The sequence below is a fragment of the Poecilia formosa genome, unplaced genomic scaffold (genome assembly GCF_000485575.1).
Source record: "Poecilia formosa unplaced genomic scaffold, Poecilia_formosa-5.1.2 Scaffold15, whole genome shotgun sequence".
Taxonomy (NCBI): Eukaryota; Metazoa; Chordata; class Actinopteri; order Cyprinodontiformes; family Poeciliidae; genus Poecilia; species Poecilia formosa.
This window is the reverse complement of record NW_006799954.1, coordinates 381,049-402,489: the sequence shown is the minus strand read 5'-3', so window position 1 is coordinate 402,489 and position 21,441 is coordinate 381,049. Positions and strand designations below refer to the sequence as shown.

General features: G+C 39.5%; 3 protein-coding genes across 3 annotated transcripts; 1 reads left to right on the top strand and 2 right to left on the bottom strand.

Annotated features, from left to right (window-relative positions):
- Positions 1-20: 20 nt before the first annotated feature.
- On the bottom strand, positions 21-10,524 carry adam8a (ADAM metallopeptidase domain 8a). The gene is made up of 25 exons (XM_007546097.2): positions 10,349-10,524; positions 10,013-10,125; positions 9,843-9,916; positions 9,635-9,713; positions 9,054-9,130; positions 8,115-8,331; positions 7,662-7,739; positions 7,488-7,556; positions 6,998-7,167; positions 6,816-6,897; positions 6,552-6,694; positions 6,156-6,333; positions 5,982-6,071; positions 5,615-5,810; positions 5,441-5,522; positions 5,174-5,354; positions 4,997-5,083; positions 3,470-3,554; positions 3,039-3,150; positions 2,757-2,955; positions 2,513-2,560; positions 2,140-2,196; positions 1,974-2,024; positions 1,808-1,888; positions 21-1,488 (listed from the first exon to the last, which is right to left on the bottom strand). The coding sequence occupies exons 1-25, from the start codon at positions 10,419-10,421 to the stop codon at positions 1,444-1,446; spliced, it is 2,667 nt and encodes an 888-aa protein (XP_007546159.1). The 5' UTR covers positions 10,422-10,524; the 3' UTR covers positions 21-1,443.
- A 728-nt stretch (positions 10,525-11,252) lies between these two features.
- Positions 11,253-14,404, top strand: znf511 (zinc finger protein 511). Its single transcript, XM_007546095.2, has 6 exons — positions 11,253-11,527; positions 11,615-11,688; positions 12,347-12,548; positions 12,647-12,771; positions 13,554-13,793; positions 13,996-14,404. Exons 1-6 carry the CDS (start codon positions 11,357-11,359, stop codon positions 14,066-14,068), a joined length of 885 nt encoding a protein of 294 aa, XP_007546157.1. The 5' UTR covers positions 11,253-11,356; the 3' UTR covers positions 14,069-14,404.
- Positions 14,405-15,786: 1,382 nt separating this feature from the next.
- Positions 15,787-18,795, bottom strand: msx3 (muscle segment homeobox 3). Its single transcript, XM_007546094.2, has 2 exons — positions 17,810-18,795; positions 15,787-17,085 (listed from the first exon to the last, which is right to left on the bottom strand). The coding sequence occupies exons 1-2, from the start codon at positions 18,156-18,158 to the stop codon at positions 16,691-16,693; spliced, it is 744 nt and encodes a 247-aa protein (XP_007546156.1). The 5' UTR covers positions 18,159-18,795; the 3' UTR covers positions 15,787-16,690.
- Positions 18,796-21,441: the final 2,646 nt, after the last annotated feature.

The window sequence follows — 21,441 nt, the reverse complement described above, 5'->3', positions numbered from 1 at the left end:
AGGAATAAATAGTTTGCGTGATTTATTTAGACGGAATACAAATGAAGGCACAATCTTTCCATCACCGTGGTTGCAGACAATTGCGAAATATATTTAAGAATTACAATCATGACGCAAGAATATATCTTTTAATTTTGATTAAAAAAAAAAAAGAAACTTAAATTATAACGAAAAGCTATACAATGAATAAAGTGCCAATGATAGTGCTGAATGGCACAATACAGAGCAGCTTGTGGAGTTATAACTCCTCTACTACTCATGCTGTAATATAAAACCCACATGATAGACGCAAATACCAGGATGAAATGTCAAAAGAAGATCATAAAACACAACAAATAAAAATAAAGCAAAAGGGAAAAACAATTTAAAGTAATGCACAAAAAAGAAAAAAAACACTTAACAGCTTTCATTGGGCAGCCACACACCACTCTCAGTAATAAAAACATAAATAGACATAAAAGTGACCATTTGAAAAATAAAAACAACCACAAAAGCCCACAAACAGAATCAAAAGTACAAAAAAATTACATAAATGACCAATAAATTGGTTAACAGTGGGGCAAATCAAACAATTCCTTAAAAATATAAAACATAAAAAAAGGAAAAAGAAGAAAAAAAAGATACATAAAAATGAAACACAAAATGATGTAAACTTCTGCTTAATGTAAAATCTGCCAGAGGAGTTTTGACAGTTTTTATTGTTCTCGTCAGCCAGCGTGTCTCTGTGATTCATATTATTATTTAAAAAAAGTATAAAAGTACCAGAACCAAATTCGAACTAACTACCAATTTAGTACGCCAGAGAGTGTTTACATTCTTTGTAACATTTCCTCTCAGTTTAGATCATGTGCCAGAAATGCAGTCAAGTACATGAAACATGAGGAATCTGATCATTTCCCTGTACATACATGTTTTTTTTTATCTTATAACATCCCTCATTATCTCCAGAGATTGTTGCAACAGTATTTTGATTTTGATTTTTTTGTTCTCTAACTATGCAGATTAACATCTTATCCCAGCGTCTGAAAACAGAATATGTGCAACCATGCTTAGTCTCATCCAAGGTATGTGTAAACAAACATTGATAGTGCAGGCGACTTACAAAAACTGGAGAAAACCCAACACAGTGAATAATTTCCCTATAATACTAAATCAGTCATCATCATAGCAGCAGTGCCATTTGTCATCCGTTAAGCACTTAAGCTAAGTTTTGTCAAACATTGCTTCAGGTACACCAGCTGAAGACTGGCATGAGCAGGACGCAGATAACAGGTCATCCACGGGGAGACTGTAACATTCCTGGTTTCATTACGCACGTCTCCCTGTGGGTCTTTTTCCCCGACATGTAAAACAGATGAACGTCTCCAAGGAGGATCTTATTGGTCCCTCAGCGTCTCTGCCAGAGAATGTCAGTATTTACAACAGTGTGAATTATTCCCACTGTCATCTCGGCCTGCTGGGGGGCATTAAGGGAGCTCTCCTACCAAGCTGAAAAAAAAAAAAAAAAACACACGAATAAACAGTTAACACACTCAGTTTAGATAAGCGGCCTTCAGTCTTCTTTATCCAAACATGTCCTCCTGTTTAATTCACAGAGCAGCAGTCCCAGTTATTAAGACCCGAGACGACTCCGACAGTGAGCCACTGCTTATTCATTACACTGCTATGCTGGGGCAATGCCAAGAGCCACAGATCTCTGTATAAACGTGCATGCCTTTTATAACATTTAGGGATGTCTGGATGGCAATAGCAGCTATGTCAGAGGTTGGAAAGTCTTATTCACTCTGTCTGCTTTGTGACTACATACCAGCTGAGAATGTGGCAGGGCAGACTGGACTGGAGAGGGCTTCGGCTTCAGCGGAGGCATGGGAGGTTTTGGCTTCATGTTCTTAGCGGCAGAATGTTAATTATTAAAACAAAATACAAGAACAATGCAATTCATGAATGTAAATAAGAGTACTTGCGTCACTTACTGGTTTTGATGCAAGTGGGGGTAGTGGTCTAGAAGGTGGCAGGGGCTTATTCTGTCAACAACAAAAGACAACCTCAGGAAACTGAAACTATTGTCACACTCATTTTTTGTGGGCAATCAGTTTTATTTGGCAATTAGTACTTTGAAATGCTATTGTGTTGATTCACCTCGGAATAAATTGGCAGCTTTGAAACATTTGGTGGCTGCATGAATGTCCTTGCAACCTATAAAAGAAACATTTATTTAACTCTTGCAACACCAAAGGGGCAGAAAATATAATTTGTTGTACATCACAACAATCATGGCTTTACAGTTTTTAAGGTATTTAAATAAAGCTGGCGAATTACTTGGGTTATTTGTCTAGGTTTCTCATAATTTTCCAACTTTTTAAAATCAGAGTTACTTTAAAAAGAATGGAACATGATGCTGTTATTTTAGCTTCTGCAACATGCTCACATGCTTTAAACAGCAGGAATGACATGCAGAAACCTTGCCCATGACTACAATCGACAAAAGGGCAAAAAGAGAAACTCAGATTACCTGGTGAACCTTGGATAAATGAGATGCAACTGGTTCCTTCTCTGGAGGCTGAAAATTGAAGAAACAGAAGAAAAAGAAGTAAAACCATTATTATGTTTTCCCTTTGGCCTCAGTTGGCAGCCTTAAATTTGTACCCATAACCACTAATGGTAATATTCAGTGTGATGTCTCATAGACGATGTAAGTCAAAACATATGTAGTCTCGGGGTGTAACTGCAGCTGGGTGTTGAGGCTTTGGGCTTACCGCTGGAGCTGCCCTGCAGGGCTTCAGAGCTCCAGTCTGTGGTTTGACAGCAGCGGAGAACAGAGGTTTACAGGGCTGAGAAACAGACGACTCCACAAACGTAGGCTGGCTGATGTGAGTGGACCCGAGGCGAGAGCTGCCTCTCCTGGTGCTTGACTGAAAAACTGGGTTGGATTGTCCAGAGGTCACTGGAAGAAACCTATAAAGAAAACACAAATGAGATCAAATCAAAGACATAAGTGTTAAGAAAAGCTAACTTAAAGAGGTAAACTTCTGTCTCACCTTTTTGTCGGTGTCCTTTTTCTGAGGAAGCACGTCAGACTCCCAATAAGAATGACCAGCAGGAGAATTAAGCCAACGATCACTGACACAATGACAATAGCCAGGCCTGACTCTAGACACACACACACACACACACACGCACACGCACACACACACACACACACCAATACACAACCGGTTATGATGACGTCTGAGAAACAACATACATCATCTCTCCTGGAGACAAAAATTCAAAGTAATGTCATTTGTGTGGACTAATGGGGGAAATTGAATTAATTCACCGTTTGTTTTTGCTCATGAGGACAGACTGTTGTAGAGTCTATGAATATTAAATCATGTAAGAAACAGTCATGTGCAAAATAAGAGTCCTAAAAAGGTCAAGCATTTAAAGAGGCAGATTCACATGGGATAGAAAAGCATAATAACAATACCTTCAGTCAGCTCTGACTGCTGTACAGCACAGAAAGGCGGAGCCCAGCCTGGATCGCAGTGACATTTACTCTCATGGTTGCATACCTATCAGAGATCCCACAGTTAGCAGCGTAACTATGCTCTCACAGGACTTTAGGCAGGAGCCAAAAAGCATTTTTAACATGCATAGCTTTACATTTTTACAACAAAGATCAACTTTCCAAGAAACATGGCTGAGCTTTGTGGAAAGACACACAGGCAGATCTGAATCTTAACAACAAAGGAGAGCCCCAGAGTCAAGGAAATCAGAGTGAGAACTGACACTTGGAATATGCCAACATGTTATATTTGTAAGGCTCAGCACAAAAAAAAAATGTTCAACTCATTTCATAATCACAGATGATAAGGTATTCCTTGTCGCTGCTAAAGTATTTTGATGATCATTTGAGTAGAGATTTTGGATGATGTTTGCTATTGTTTGTGTCTCTGATCTGATATTATTGTGCCGTGCTGCTGTCTTGTATGAGCTGTGCGTTGAAGGTCTGTAACACAGAAATGGGTTTAATAAAAGTTAAACTCTTAATTATGTCTTGTTTTGAATATTTTTTCACTTTGATTGACACCATAGGGTGTCAATCATTTACCTTTTTAACACCACATTATGTTTTGCAATTAACACTACAGTTGTGTTACTTTTAACACTACATTTTAACACCAACACTGTTGTAATGTTGATATGACACCTAGCATTGTTGAATGTTAACAATGTCTGGTGTTAATTTAACGCGAATTTGGGTGTTAAACTTGTAACACTTTCAAAAGTGTTACTCTAACACCAGCTGACTTGGACACATATAAACACTTTGTTAGTGTTAAAATTAAAACTTTGTTGGTGTTAAAATTAACACTGTGGGTGTTAATTTAACCCTGCCATTCTTACTGTGTAGATTTAAAGGAAAGTTCACCAGCAGAAAATCTTTTCACTTATAAAATGCAAGCAACATCTTATTGTAGGACGACGATTTATATGCGGGTCCAAAGAGTTTTGAGGGTTATGTCTTGGGAACACCAGTTAGATCGCTGTAGTGCAGTTAAACCCTCAGGAGGTAAACACAGACTGGTTCTGTGGAGAAAACTGAGACTTGCATAATAACTCCAAGGCGCCATAATATTAAGTTTTTACGAGAAATGGCTGACACTCATGTGCATCAGAGAGACAATGTTGGTCAGAATTGTAATACAAATTGCAATGTCTAATATAACTGCTGCCAGAAAGTTTTACCATGCATTGCTTTTAAATTCCTCCGTAGGGTGCCACTTTAAGTCTCCCAGCCACTGCAATCAAAATACAGTGCCCGCTCCCCTTCCCTGGAATAATCGTTACATAAACCCGATTGATTGGACCTGCAGGCTTTGCTTCCACTATGTTTGTAAGCGTGGCCACTGCGCTGTGCACTGATGCTCCAGTTACAAAGGAAAGCCTGGGAAAATGACAGATGGCACCGCACCTTGGTTTATGACCTTGACAGTTTTACATAGGCACTCACCCCATGGTTGTTACATTTGGACGAACAGTCATTTGTTCCATATGCTTTGATGCTTTTGATATCTTCACATTTTTGATTGTAGCATACCTGATAGAGACATTACAAAAACATTAGGTCCCGTGGGTTTGTAATGACAAGGATTTTGGTTATTTTAACCGTTAAAAACTATTATCTCACCATATTGTTGCCACACCTGGTACCAGTAGGCACCATGCCCAGATCGGACGGGTAGTTGTCTTCGGGGTTCATGGTTGCCTCATTGCAATTTATTCTGTTTCCTACTTGGTAAAGGGACTTCCTGGATGTTATGGGAAAGTCCCAACCTCCAGAACAGAAAAGCTTTCCACACGATTGATCTCTGAAACCCCAAAGCAACCACAACAAAAACTTAAAAAAAGAAGATTGCATAAAACATTTTCTTCAATGTGGCTTTTAGTTACATACCGACTGGAACATTTTTGATTGAACAGTGTCCTTCTGCAGGTTCCATACTTAGAGAAGCAAGCGTCTACGGCGACTTCAGCATCTAAACAGATCCGTGAAAATGCAGAAAGTAAGGGAAGTGTTCAAATATTGGGGCGAAAGAACTCGTAAAACAAACTAATAGAAGTATTTCACCTGGTCCCCAAAGTCTCTTGCAGTGATCTTGCCGAGATGGACACTGCCCGTTGTAGCAGTATCCTCTTCCACGGTTGCACGGCCGGCCGTTTTGGGTGAACGCATCAGTGGGACAGGCAGCAGAAAGGCCCGTGCAGTATTCTGCCAGGTCACAGTCTCCGGCTTTTGGGCGGCAGATGCTGCCTGTCGGCTTCAGCTGTAGTGCGGACAGAAACACAGATGGTGATATACTGACTAGTCAAATACATCCACTCACACAAAACCTGCCAGACGGAATAGTCATTCTGTGTCTAGATATACAGTTACATAATTAGCATCAGTCTGACTCCTCATCTAGCGAGTAGTAGGCTCAGTGAGTAGTACTTACTTGGCATTTGTGGCAGCACTGTCCTTCTGCGCACTCAGCTCCTGCATTCAGTTTGCAGGTTGTTGCGTTGCAGCAGGGATTCTTGCATTCCTGTCAAGACACAATTTCCAAATCAGCTTCCTGTGTGTGCTTTCAAGCGATACGCAAACGTCTACCTTTTGAGCGTGAACAAACCTCCACAGTGCCACAGTCGCACTCCTCTCCAGGCTCTAAGAAGGCATTTCCACATACTGGGCCTCCATAGATGCGATCGGCGGAAGGAATATCAAGCAGACAAGCAGGATTGATCTCCTCGAGGAACCTGCTGAGCTGCTGTTGACTGCAGCTGCTGAACTGCTTGGGATACACGAGGCTGTGGAAAGAGAAGTTAAATATAAAAATCAATAGAAAAAACTTTATTTCCGCACTTAAGTATTGAAGATATAGGGTGTTAAGTGAAACTAACTTTACCTGCTTAACTTTTCATTTACTTAAAAAAAATGCACTATGTTGACTTGGATTATCACATAAAATCCCATTTGAAAAAGTTAAAGGGATATGAATTATTTTGCGAGGCTTGTTTGAGCTTACCCAACACTTTCAGCCATGATGCAGCCTTTCTTTGATGCCAGGGAGCCGCAGACACAGTTCTCTGTATCGTGGGACAAACCCAGGTTGTGACCCATCTCATGTGCTATGGTGGAGGCCACTCCAATTGAATTGGTGTTATGATCCTGTGAAGACAAATGCATTTCGGTATGTAAACACTGATACCATAGAATTCTTAATCATAATCACTTAATTTTCAAAATTTTTACAAAGTGAACTTTTTTTCAGCATGTTATAATTTATTACCTCATTGACAGCTCCAGAGTTCGAGGTGCACATTGCATTAGTGTTAGCTAATCCGACAGTGGAGCCCTCAAAGTCCACACCTCTGATCGAAGATGAGGGGAGAGGGGAATATTTAGGTAAACACTCCAACAGCGCGAACATCAGTTCTTTTTAGTTGCAGTTTTAAATTCATAGCGTCTTACGTGATGAACTGTGCGTTGTCGTGTTTGGTCCTTGGCAGGAGGTGCCGCTGGCGCCACTCAAGAAACCGACCGAGAGTGACCTCGGGGTTGGTGCTGACCTCGATCTCATCTTTGTACGACCACACATGCAGGCCGACCAACATCACCCGAACACCCACGGGGCGATACAACTGCAACAGCAGAGTAGAATCTGCAGTGAGTCGCAAATTTTACTAAATGCGAACGTGTGTCCGAACACTTAATGCAACGAGTTGCGGAAGCAACAGAAAGTCGCTGCTGAGGGGATATGTGTGAATGTTTTCAACTTGGGTGTGAGGACTCACAGTTAATGGTAGTGAGAGAACTTTTACTTCCAGTTATATTTTAGTTATGAATTAATAAAATATGAGAACAGTTTCCTGCACGTTTTCCCAAACTAAAAGTAGAGATATATGTAAAAGACCAAAAACTCGTTATCTTTCTGTTTCAAGCTACAGTGAAATAAACATACCTTGTCCACATGGTTTGCTACTTCAAGCACTCTGGCCTCCACTGCTTTTGTGCTACCATACTTCTTGTACTAGAAGAAGAATTCAAACACGTTTTGCAAACAACTATCTCCTTCCGTACTTTCACTGATAGAATAATATTGTAATATTGAGTCAAAGAATAAAATTAATCAAACCTCTGTGTTGTCCACCACTACTGCCAGTTCCACAGTCCTGGGTTTGGCTTTATGGTCTCTGGTCTGGGCTCTGCTTGTCTAAGTGACATAAAACATAGAAGACATGAACAAAACAATGAAAATTGTAATAATTTTTGTATTTAATTGCTTAAGTTACTTTTCTTTTCTTTTTTCCAGATTTATAGTTAATAAAACAACAGACTTTTGGTGCAAATGCAAAAAAAGCCAAAAGTTATTTATTATTTTGTCAGATTTCTGTGATCTTTGTAAAATGTAGGATGATTTTCTGGTTTAAGATAATTTTATCTGCATGTGTTTTATTGAATGTAACTTGTAATATATATATTTTTTTATGCGTTTGAAAGATGCACAATGTCTGAAGCTGTCTGCACCATGAATTATTAGCTGTGTAAATCCACATAATCCGTGAATGTGTTCGTGCGACGTCCTCACCAGACTGCCAAGCTGGAATAGCCCAGACGGACGAGCTCCATGGTCATAGAAAGTGGTTGTGTTTCCATGGGAACAGGAGCTCCTCTTCCTCCTCAGGTGTTTGTAGTTGTAGACGGCATGTAGATTGTTGTCACTGTGAGCTTCGTCCTGCTGTCCAGTCGTCTCACCAGGCAGGGGTTCAATGAGGTACATCTGGTCTTGGAGAGCAATGAACCCTCTGTAGATGAGAGCAAGAAGGATGAAGTGCTGCGAATCTATCTGGTCATGACTGAAATAATGCCATGTGACAGCCATCCCTTAGATTTTTACTTTCCTATAGGCCTGGGCCTAGTGAGATCCCAGAAAAAAAAATACTCTATCTGTCTTTACACAGCACAGAGTACTGCAGACTTGCCTCTCCCCGTCCTGTTGCTGGGCGATGCTGATTATCTTGCTAATAGAAGGCTGTTACTTTTTCTTCTCTCTATTCAGAAAAGACCAGCTCGGTCGTTTGCAAATAATTCAGGTTATAAGAGTGAAGGTGCAGAAACTGAAGGAATCCCACTCATCACATTTATTAAAGTATTTATGTCAAAAGAGAAACATTAGAAGCTGTTGTTTTCAAGCTTTTAAACAAAAAAAATGTTTTATATTTTTAGCTCTGATTTTTTTTTTTTGATATTGTGTGCCCATATTTAGTCTTCATTTGCATAAAAAATTTACAAAAATGGGGGGGAAACATACATGTATAAACAAATTAATTAATTAATTAATTAATTTCATAATGAATATGGAAAAATGTGAAATTAAGCATTTTCTTGTCGCAGGATGTCTTGAGAGTCCATTCTTCACGTTGAATTAGACACACTGACCAATGTGCCACAGCTGCTCAGTGAAATCTGCCCCTCCTTAAGCAGACATCTGGTGCTGCTAAGATCTAAGAACAACATTTTTGCTTACTTCATTCCTGAGCACAACCCAATGCTGGCAGAGGAGTCCTCCACTCCCACAACATGTCCATGGTAGTAGCAGTGGTCCTAAAAAGGAATTGAGTTCCTATTAATGTTAAAGAATTATTGAATTAAAAAAAAAACTGTGCTAGAAAATGTGATTTTGCACCACGTAAATGAGTCATAGGATTGGAGTAAGACAGGAAATGTACAAATATGTCAATTCCTTTTCTAAAGAAATACATCTTCCTCACAATGCGGAACTTTGATGATGAGAAATGTACACGTCATCTGATTTCTTTGTGATAATAAAGATGGTTGCGATAGAAGGCTTGGGATGTACAGATCAGTGTGGCCTAGAATTGTAAGAACAGTCAAGGATCTGCCTTTGATAAAAAGGCTTTCTCTTATATTTAGCAGAGACAAGCTGTGACAGAATTCAGTGCCAGGCCAAACTCTCTCTTTCTCTCTCTCTCTGTAAAGTGTTGCATAATTTTCTGCTGCTTATTAAGCCAAGCCAAAATAAGAACTTTGTCCTATAATTCAAGTTTACCAAATAAAATGCAAATAGCAAGCAGGAAATGGACATACCTCATGGTCAGAGGTAGTTGAAACTTGGGTACCTTGATCAGAATTGTAGGTCACAGTAAAACTTTTCCCAACAAGACCTCTGAAAAGGTGACAATTTATAAATGATTAGTAATAGATTTAAGAAGAAGAAGAACAAAAAAGAAAGAAAACAAACAACAAAAAGAAAAGAAAGCAAGAATAGACTTAGAGAGATTTAAAGTATTCTTACTTGTTCTTCTCCAGGTGCAGAGTGTGGTTTTTCCCAGCAATACTAAAAGAGTACTGAACTACATCTGGGTATTTCTTCATAAAATAACAAAAAGTGAAGAAACAGTGTGTTTAGCGCAAGATGGGGACATTTTAAAAGGTACTTGTTGGGCAGGATGTAAAGTTTGTTACCTTGTGTGCAGCAGCAACATCGTTTGGAAGAGGCATGCCCTGCAACCTCTGAGGTGTCGCTGTTTGGTACTTTATCACATGAGGCAAATTCTTCACATTACCGGCAATTATACCTAGGAGTACCAGAGATGGTATTTTACAGCGGAAGAAAAGAAAGAAAGAAAAATATAAAGAAGGGAAGAAAGAAAAAAGGAAGAAAGAAAGGAAGAAAAAATAAGGGAAGAAAGAAAGGAAGAAAGAAAGAGAGAGAGAAGGAAAGAAAGGAGAAAAGAAAGAAAGAAAGAAAGAAGAAAAGACACAAAGAATATAAGAAATAAAGAAAGAAATTTTGCTTACCCCATGAGGAGATGAAAATCCATATAAAATAGCCAGAATGTGTCATGTTGCTCTGTCGGACGGACTCTGTCATTGTCAGCTTCCAAGCTCAGAGGAAACGTCTTCAGTTCTCCGCCCATTTGATATGTAATATCCTGGAAATTAACATCTTAACTGACCTCCCAGGTCAGACAAAAGAACTGTGCCTTTTTTCTTTTTTCACAACTATCTTCTGTTATTTTGATGCGAAAAAGTAAGCACAATTCCCAACATGTTTTAGTTGCCATAACAAATACAGTCACATTTACAAACGAAGCATTCATTCGGTCGTCAAAGTGGTCTCCCAATTATTTGATTATTCAGAATTTTTATTTTATTTTATTTATTTTGTTTTTTAGATTTTCGGGGCCAGTTTGAATCACAAAAGTTTCTTGGTTATAGCATTCAGTTGTTTAATACAGTCACATTCCTGAAAGGAGCTTCCCGCAGCAAAATGCCTTGTTATTTTGTCGCCATCTTGTGGCGTAAAATCAAAACGCCTGACTGGCGCAATGAAGGAAGATCATGCTTGAAGAAAAAAGCTAATAAATAAATAAATAAACTGGTCAAGAAACAAGATGTTTCAGGAGGTCTAAAATAAGATTTTGTTTGTATCATTTGTGCGTTTGTGTTAAACTATGGATTCAGACAGGCAGCAAAAACCACATGATATTTTACCATGTTTTCATTTTGTCTGGGGTTACAAAAGACAGACAACCTTCTAAATGGTAAGAGACAAAAGCTGACTGTTCTAAATTGTAGAAATTTAGACAGCATTTCCACGTGACATTATGTGACTGAATGAAAAGCGGTTTTGTTTCCAGTTCCGATATTAGTTTGACCAGCAGGTGGCGGCAAAACAACATTTCCCTGTCAACTCGGAAACTGCCTGAGTGACGTTATCTCCCCGCGCCAAATTCTAACCAAAACAAACGCAGAAACCGTTCGGCTGCCAGTGATTCAACAAAGAAGTTATGAAAACGTCTGTGCATGATGTTGCAACCAGACGTGGTCCAGTTTATAGCGATGGGAGGAAGTCAAACTCATAACGGCGACGAAGAAGAGGGTTTTAGAGGAGCGGCGGAGCAGCAGGTGGAGGGAAACCCATTCACTTTTAGTCCGCAGCTCCTCCGTCTGCACAGAGACCATGAGCTGTTTGAGGTAACAACTTCACACGGAGCTCCACCGGACGACAAAACGTTTGTAGGAACATTAGTTGCCATCTGTAAAATAAACCTTTGTTGACAGGATGGAGATGTTTTCAGACACATGTATCTGCAGGACCTGTTCATCTCGGAGGCAGAGGAGCAGCCAGCGCCCAGGTGGGTTACAGACAAAACTCTGAACTGGACAGCTGTGGCAAAAAACAAACAAACAAACAAAAAAAAAACCTCTGACACTGATGGAAATCTTGCGTTTCACAAACCTTACTCCGTCAGTTGTACTGGTAGCAGTTTGGGTTGGCTCTAGATTGCTGCGAATAGTGATCAGATGAAATCAATAATCAGTGTTATTGAAACAGAACAGCAGCATGATTGTTTTAAAAAATGGTGCTGCTTGAAATAGTTTTTCTTTTGCCAGCTTTGGTAACTTCCAAGGAAACATATTGTGTCATCATCGCTTTGCAGCCCTTCACTGGCAAATATGTTATTATAAGTAAGGTGCCAAAGAAATTAAAACAAGTGCCAGAAATGTCTCCTAATACAAAATCAATTAATTAATTGCCACCAGTGCAGAGCTCGCTGGGGAATGGCAGCAGGCAAGTAGGTGAGGTCAAGACTTTTAGATATTGCCCTGATTTCAAAAAGGGGAACAAAGGAGCAACTTCAGTAGACAAACTGAGATTTTCTCAAATGTAGCATCCCTCAGACGGGGCTGCAACATCTGGAAGAAAAAGCAGCACAGACAAGAAAAGGTGGCCTTGAAGTTGGCTCAGATAGTTCGTGATATTTCCCCTCTTCCTCCTGATCTCTTCCTCAGTGTTTCAGAGTTTGGCTGTCACATCTCCGGCTGCAGAGCCGTCTTCAGCACACTGCATGAGTACGAGCACCACTACAACTCCCTGCACCGACACGTGTGCTGCTCCTGCCGCCGCTCCCTGCCGAGCGCCCGCCTCCTAGACATTCACATTCAGGAGTGGCACGACTCACTTTTCACCATCCTCGCCCAAAAGCAGGACATGGTGAGCCCCGGATAATCTGATGCCCGAAGAATTAAACGAGTGATTTATTTTAAGCAATATTAAATCATGCTTTTTCTTGGAACCTTGATTCCTTTCAGTATCTGTGCCTTGTGGAAGGCTGTGGACAGAAGTTTAGGACAAGTCAGCAAAGGAAGGACCACCTGATAAGACTTCACAAGTATCCACCGGACTTCAGATTTGACAAAAGCAGAAAAGAAAAAGGGTAATACTGTATATGTATTGATGGCGCTAAAATCAACACATGCTCACTGTAACCATTTTTTTTCCCCTCACAGTCCAATATCAAATCAGAGCAAACTGTTCCTGTTTTAGGTCATTACTGTACGATTAATGCAGTCCAGTGGAATACCAATGAAAGATAACAAGGTTACTTACCTGTTTTTTAGAGGGTCCATCTGAACTTGAAGTAGCCATTGCATACATTTTACCCTGAGAATGACCATAGCACTACCGTCAGCCTCTATAATGTATGCAAATGATATGCGGTCCTGAAGCCCCACCCACCAAGCGTCTGTGGACTCCAAAACAGGGACAGAGAATTGGAATTTATAAACAGCAGCACTGAAAAAAAACTGTCAGTGATATCATGCCTGATTTTGTTAGATTTTTCAATAACATCATCCAAAGGAAGCTGTATGATGTGTTGCCATTAAATACATCCAGAGGTGTGTCTCCATTTAGTTAATAGAAAATCATCTAAAAAGAAAAAAAAAACAAAAAAAACATCCTCTTTCTTATGCTGGCATTTAGCAAATAGAAATAGTTTTGAAATCTTAGCTAATTTAAAACAGGAAAAGTTACATCTGATATAATATCGACAAAAAAATTTCCGGTATCCCTTTACATAGGGTAAATAAATATCTTGTTTCAACTCAACAGTCTGTATTTAAAATAAGATCCTCATTTGTTTATTTTTTTCCTTTGCAGCTTTTTCGAAATCATTCAGTGTCCTTATTTTTAAAATTATGTTTTTTTTTCTGTTAGAACCAGAGAAGCGAGCAGAGAGCAGAGGACGGACACGGCTGTGGAGGCAGCAGACGATGTTTGTAGGTCGGAGGGTGTGTGTGAGGTTATGTGTGGCGTTGAGTCCAACCAGCTGGAGCAGGAGGAGTCCATGGAGACGCATGCAAGCAGTGAGGAAGCTGCTCAGTCTGAAGACTTTTCTGCTTCAGCTCAGACCCCAGAAACAAACACAGAGCGACTGAAACCAAGATACTCCTACAGGTTTGTTGTTTTTTAAAGCCCTAAATTGTATAAAAATCAGCTTAGGTTTGTGTGTTGAAGAGAACCTTCAGTCCACTAAAGATAAACATTTTTAAGTCAGATTAAAGTAAGTTTTGTGAAGCATTTTCTGCAGATTGTCTTGTATATATATATTTAAAAAAAAACTAACTGTAATTTAAAGGGTTTGTTCTGTTTTTCACAGGGTGCCTAAAACTGTGTGTTTTGGTCACGGCTCGGTCCGAGGCTTTAGAGGCCAGAGGGGCAGAAGGAAATGAAACACAGCACCTGACCACTCTGCTTTCTGTGTTTTAGGATTAAAATGTGATGCACTTTGTTGTCAGTAATTCAATTCAATTAAAGCTCTTTTTGCATTCTCAGATGAGATGCGAGATTGGAAAAGGTTGGAAAATCCGACATTTCCTGTTGGAAAATGTGATGAAAGGATGCAGTGAAGCTCAGCACTTTTATATTAAGGATGTATTTGATTTCACAGAAGTGACAGGAAATTAGGAGAACATTTACATCTTTTAGTAATAGACTTTAATGCAAATTGTGTTTTCAGTCTCATAAAATGCACTGTACATTAAAGACTGCAGTGGGATTGATGATTGCAAAAAAAAAACAAAAAACAATCCAAAATAGTTGTAATTATATTTCATAAACTAAAAGGAAAGTTCTTAAATCAACTTTTTTTTTTCTTTTTTTTTTAGAAAAATAAAACATGAGGACAATGTATGCTTTCGTTTGTATTGTTGAGACAGACAGGGATTTATACCTCAGAATAGCTTGTGGTTGTGTGAAATGACAGCAATTAATATATTAAGGAACATTTTGCTGTGAAAACCAGGAAAACACTCATAACAGTCAAAGCCAACAGACAAACTTTATGGAAAATCAATCAAACTCCCTTTAGATATCAATATCCCATTCAGTTTTTTCAGCTTGTTTTGCTATTTTGTCCTAAATCGTTATTAATTCAGGATAAAATGTAAATCCAAAATACAAGCTGTGACACATCACATAAGATGCAACACCTGATCCGAAAGTTTCTAAGTGAGCAAATTTCCGTGTTTCTATTTATTTGCATGGTTTTACTTGTAGTCAGCAGATTGTTTCAGGTGTGTCTAAAAAACAAACAAACAAAAGTTGTTCCCAGATAGTGAAAAGTCAGAAAGTAGCCCTTTTGCTAGGCATTGAGAAAGAGAAAAGTTATGTATTTAAGCTGGTAGGTTGAGTTCGGAACCCATGTGGTGCTTGCTCGGGCCCAAAAGATTAACGTTGAACCCCTTTCAACTCAAGTGCAACTTTAATTATTCAGTAAAATCTGTCAAAAATTATTCATCTGTGATAGTATGTACTAATACCAGCTGTTCAGCTTTGATGCTTGTGTGTCTTATTAAGTCAGTTAGGTCCACAATTATATATATCTATATCTATCTCTCTCTCTCTCTATATATATATATATATATATATATTAAAAAAAACCTGGTGGATACAGTTCTTCTGCCTGGAAATGGTACTTATATTTTGGAGCGGCCAAACTCCAAAACATTCATATTTTGGAACCAGAAGTTTGAATCTGACAGAGAAATTCAGAAGACTTGGATTCACCAAAGATGAATCCTCATAAGATCAGCAGAAACAACCAAGAAGCTGGTCAACAGCTATAGGAACATTTTGATGCTATGATGCCAGTATAGATTCTCCCACTGATTATTCACACAATTATAAATAATTTTCAATTAGACATTTTTTTATAATAGTTATTTGTTAAATTGTTACTCCTTTTATTTTGTTTTATCATCTTTTAATAGATACTTGTCTCATTTGCAAGCAGGAGCAAACTTTTTGGATGAATGAGAGTAATTTTAAATAATCTGGCAAAGGGTGTGAATAATTTTGGGCCTAAGCAGTGTTTTAAAATGTAGATCATCTTTCAAGACACACACAAAAAAAAATCCATATCTATTTAAAATGATTCAGTCTATTTAAAAAAAAAACTGGTTCTATTGATAGTTCCAGTTCGGTGTCAGACTTGTTTGGTCAATTTTTAGGGTATTTGAAAAAGGAGGATGAGATGTTTTCTGGCCTTCACTTCTTATACAGGTTTAAAAAGGGATACTTAAGACTGCCATTTTTCCAGTAGTTCAGTAATATTTTCGCACTATAAATTATGATTTGCAATCTACTTGTAAATTTTATTTTCGTTTTATTCTTGAAATTAAAATAAATTGGTTGCGGTGCCTTTGAGCCATAAAGAACAACTACACTGAGAAGTCAGTTCTTTAGGGTTATGTCCATGTAATTTGTTAATCATAAGACAGCAAAGTTCTTTAAAAAAAAAAAAGCAAATTTGGTACGGCCTCAGCAAAAACATTTTCTAAAGCTCCGCACGTCAAAAACATGCAAGTCTGGATACCTTTCAAAAAGATATTCTCAATCCAGAACAAGTTGGCCTTTCAAGATAAAAAAAAAAGTAACTGCATCTAATGGAATTAAGCTTTAGTAAATTAAACCGCTTACAACACAGTGGAGTGCGATTTAATTTTCATCTTTTGCGTAAAATGTGAGCAAAAGTTCACCAAGGAAAACAAGTTTGCTGGCCTAAAAATAATTCATCTTTTTATAAATGTCATCTGGGCTGACCTCTTTAAAATCTCTTACTCCATCAAATTTGTTTCCAAAGAAATAAGGTAGACCACGCTTGTAAACATGTGTAAAAATATTTCTCACACCAACTATAGCGATATAAATGTCATTGAACTTATAAGAACTGTAAAAAAGAGAGAGAGAGAAAACAGATTTATCGGGATGGATATTTTTTTGTGACATTTGTTATTTTCTTTCTAAAAACATATTTGAATAACGCTTTTCCAACTCAGCGTCCTGGATATTAGTTAAGACAAGTAATACATCCCGTAAGGCCTGCTGAGTAGTCCGGGTACGGGGAAAGCAGGCCGAGCTCCGTACAGAGGCGCTGCGCCCAGGGGCGCGCTCAGCGGGAAGGGGAAGGCGAACGCCGGCAGCAGCGGCTTTGCGGCCAGCTTTATCTTCTCCAGCTCGGCCTCCTGCAGTCTCTTGGCTTTGGCTCGGCGGTTCTGAAACCAGATTTTGACCTGGGTCTCTGTGAGGTTCAGGGAGCTGGAGAACTCTGCTCTCTCCGCGATGGACAGGTACTGTTTCTGACGGAACTTCCTCTCCAGAGAGAGCAGCTGGGACGTGGTAAAGGGGGTCCTGGGTTTCCTGTTGTTCTTGTGTTTCCGCAGGTTGCACGTAGTTGAGCTGGGGATTCCTGGAAGCAGATTGATCAAGTGAGAAACGGCATGTTCGTTGTGGCAACTGCGTTCAAGATGGATCATTTTATGTCTATATCCTGTGTCATTTAACAAAACTAATGTCAATCAACCTTTAGATTTTTTTTATGTAATGTGAGCGGACGGCAAAATCTGCAATCACATTTTATAGTTGATTTTAAATCGTAGTCTATCAGTGGCCAGCCAACATGTGAGTGTGGGCCCCATATATGATTTTTTTTTTTTCAGGTAAAGGTTGAGCAGAGTTGTCCTGCACCAAAAATATACAAAATGCAAATGGTATGAGTCCAGTATGTAACATGTGGCGCACAATATCAAGCCATTTACTTCTCATTTTCTCTAGTTTGTTATTTTTTTCCTGGTAAGTAGAAAACGTCAAAAAAAAAAAAAACTTTCTTGAAGAAAGAAAACGTAACATATTTGACCTTCTACTTGATACAATAAAGTTTTTTTAAAAATAAATTCTGAGACCCATTCAAATTAATACAGTTTTGCCATACTTTATGATTAAATTGTAAAGTATGAAAGTTATGAAATGTTGACAGTAAACATCTCTAAAGAGTTTAATTTATAGAGATTTTTTTATTTTTAAATTGTCCAGTAACCGAACTGAGGTATAACCTAAATGCATGAGATGTGTAATGATACAAACATAAATTATTATTAATAGTAGCAAAAATAATGATAATATCTCCAACTCACTTGTGTGTGCATGGTATGGATCCTGGAGCCAGGTCCTCTCCTTGTCGCTAAGGTCCACCGCCTCCAGTTTGGACCCACAGATCCCTCTCGGTGACGCACACTCGGTCTCCTCCGTGCGGACGCAGCCTGACGTAAGGTCAGAGGAGTGGGAGCTGCTGCACGGAGAGGTCCTGTCCGATATGAGGGATTCCACACTGAAAGGCAGCTCGAAACCTTTGGTTTTACAGCTCCTTCTGGGTGCCATGTCCAGCTCCTCGGCTCCAGTTTCTCCAGCGGCTTTATCCTGACGCGATGTGTCCAAGGCCGGTGATCCTTGCGCAGGATTCATTACGCACGACTGCGGTGCCATGCAACCACTTTCCCCCGCCGCTCTCCCCGCTGCTTTTTTTTTTTAATGTTTGCGTGTGTTCACTTGATGAAGATCACTGTCATCGTTGTGGTTCCGCTGACGCTGCGCATCCGCTGGTAAGCTGAGTTTTACGCAGAGGCTCGCATTTTCTTCAGTGAAGAGCCAGAAGTTTCTCTCTCATCTTACCGCGGGCGAATCAGACATTAAAAGTCGTCCACGTGACTCGGCTGGTGCGCGCTCTGATAGGACAGATGAATGATGAGGTTAGCTTACTGTTGGTGGGCATTGACAGTTGTAAAACTTGTAAGCGATGGCAGATAACTAATTCAAGGAACGTGGAGCAGATGTAAACTTTCCATGATTTACTACAGACCTAAGCAGCTCAGACCTGCGGTTTTTTATTGTACTTCTTATTCTTGTTTTTAATCTTTGTATAGTTTAATGTTGAGTTTTGTTGCACAGTGCTTTGTGATTTTCTATCTGTGAAAAGGATTTTATAAATAACCTTTACTTACTTTTATTCTTCTCCACGTTTTGATGGCCAAATATTCCTTGAGAAAATTCATGTATTAACAAAAGTAGACTCTGTCAAGACAGGGCTGTTTCTACAGAAGAGGATTAGGGCCACTGGAAAAAAGGGGGGGAAAAAAATCTGACTTTAATCTCAGAATTCTGACTTTTTTCTCAGAATTGTGACTTTAATCTCAGAATTCTGAGATTAAAGTCAGAACTGTTTTATTATTTTTTTTTCCAGTGGCCCCAATCCTCTTCCGTATATTTCTCTGATTTGCTCATTTGTTTCTGGAGCTTAGTACTTTTAGAGAGCAGCTTAACCTGTGAAATGTATTTTTGTTTTTCAGCGTAACTTGAGTTGCCAGAACGTTTTACTTTACTTTGGCAGTCAATTGTGAGCGTGTCAGACCTGCGTGGGGTCCAAGTCAGACTGTTTACATAAACCAGTACAACAATTATGGTTTGAAAACCTATTAAATTCACTCGAAACTGCATGGAAACAACAACGGATTAATGAACTCCGTCAATCCGGACTGTGTGCCCATGCAGTAAACTAACATAAAGCATGGATCTTTCTCAGCGATTACATTTTAAAATGTTAACTCAAGTAAAGCCAGTCCAAGGCCAATGGAAAGGGCTAATTTTAACAAGCTGTAAATTAATTTTGCTCGAAGGAAAGTCTATGTCTCTTGATCTAGGAAGGTGTGTATATTTAGAAGTGATTAGACTCTGAAACTGAAAAAAATCACTTCTAAACTAAAGATTTTTAATATTTACAGGTGTGCCTGCAAGAAGCATTAACTATAAGAAGTCAATGCTTCTTAGTGCAATGCTTCTTATGAGTGTGTGCTTATTTTTTTTTAAATTTATCACAAACCCTGGGATATCTGGGTTTGCATGTAGGAGCTTAAATGTTCCAAAACTTTAAAAATGAACAACCGAAATCCCAGAAATGTGTCTGGTGAGAGAATATCTGCTTTGCCACAGCACATATGCAGAAAGTCCATGTTCCATAAGGTGTACACAATGGTTAGCTAACTTACTGATATATTTGAACGTAAGCTCTGCAAAACACTGTGAAAATAAAATACTGTTTGCTTATGCCATGGGCCGGCTCATCATTTGATCGCTTCTGAGTACAACAAATAGTAAAGACTTGTGAATCGGTTGTGAATGGGTAAATTCCTGCTTTAAAAGGTGACTAAATGAACAAAAACCAGACCCAAAAATCTCATGAAAGTTGTGTTACAAAAGCTTCTTTTATTAATAGACATTTTCACTGAAATGTGCAGGAAAATAAATATAGCTTCAGTACTTTTTTGTAATTAAAAATTAGAGTTTCTGTGTTTATATTGATTATTCATCCATTGTCTTCCATGCTTATCTAAGATCAGGTGATGGCGGCACCATGTCCAGAAGAGAACTCCAGTAATAACTCCCTCTCCTTAAAGCGACACCCTCTGGCTCATTCTGCGGGATCCCAGTGAGGTCTGAATCTTCCCTGGGGTCTCCTCCCAGTGGGTCGTGCCTGGAAAACCCCCAAAGGGAGGGGCCCAAGCAACATGCTGAACCACGGCAAAAGACTCTTTTTGAAGTGGAGAAGCAGCGGCTCTACTATGAGCTCCCCCTGGATGGCAAAGCCCCGTATCCTGTCTGCAAGGCTGAGTCTAGCCAAACTTTGGAGGAGTCTCATTTGTTTCTTTGTATCCTGGATCTCGTCTTTTTGGTCATGATCCACATCTCAGTTTCCATAGGGGAGGGTCAGAATACTCAAGGACAAGTAAATTGAGAGCTTTGCTTTTAGGCTAAGCGCTTCCTTCACCACAACTGTTTGTAGCAGCACCCACATTACTGCAGATGAAGCCCCAATCTGTCCGTCCATTTCATGTTCCATACCATCATGACTCGTTAACAAGACACCAAGATACTTAAGCTTTTCTTCTTGAGACAGAGACCAACCTCCAAGCCAGACGGGGCAGTACACCTGAGCTGGCGCCTTCTCCATGGGAGTGGCTTTAACTAGTCCCAGTCCACCCTGGCCAGATTACTGTGCTGTTCCTTCCCATTTTTTTGTGGAACCACCTCATGTGATACAAGCTGGACCTAGCTGGGTATTAGTCACATGCGATTTGATTGTCAGCAAACTGCATGCGTTGATTTACGTCAGACCATAGTAGCTGGTGAGATGACGATAACTCTCTGGTCAAACTTTGAGGTCCAAACCTTTTATCAATAAGAAGGATAAGAGGGCATAGAGCGACAAGACAACCCCCAACGAGCAAATATATCAGAAGTTTTCAGAAAAACTGACATCCCAAGGGCACACACACAAAATGACATCATCGACTGCAGCACCTTCACGCTCACAGACTGCCCACGTTCTCGCATTCCCCCCTCCCCACATTTCTGCTCATATTCACTCCCACACAGTTAGAAACACACTGACAATAGCAACACACCCAACTTCGCTAGAACCGAACTAGATGTTAATCAGCTAGAGTGAGACTTGACAATAAAGAAGCGCCTCTTTTACCCTGAGAGAACCACGGCCTCAGATCTAGAGGTAGCTGACGCTCATCCTAGCCCCTTCACACTCAAGCCTTCACTCCACAGTGAACGCTGAAGATGCCAACAGAACCACACCGTCTGTGAAAAGCAAAGATGAGACCCCAAGTGTCTGAAACCAAACATCCTCCTCTGCGCAACTGAACCTTTAGATCCTGTCCACGAACACCACAAACAATAGGCAGCGCTTTCTTCTCAGTTATTC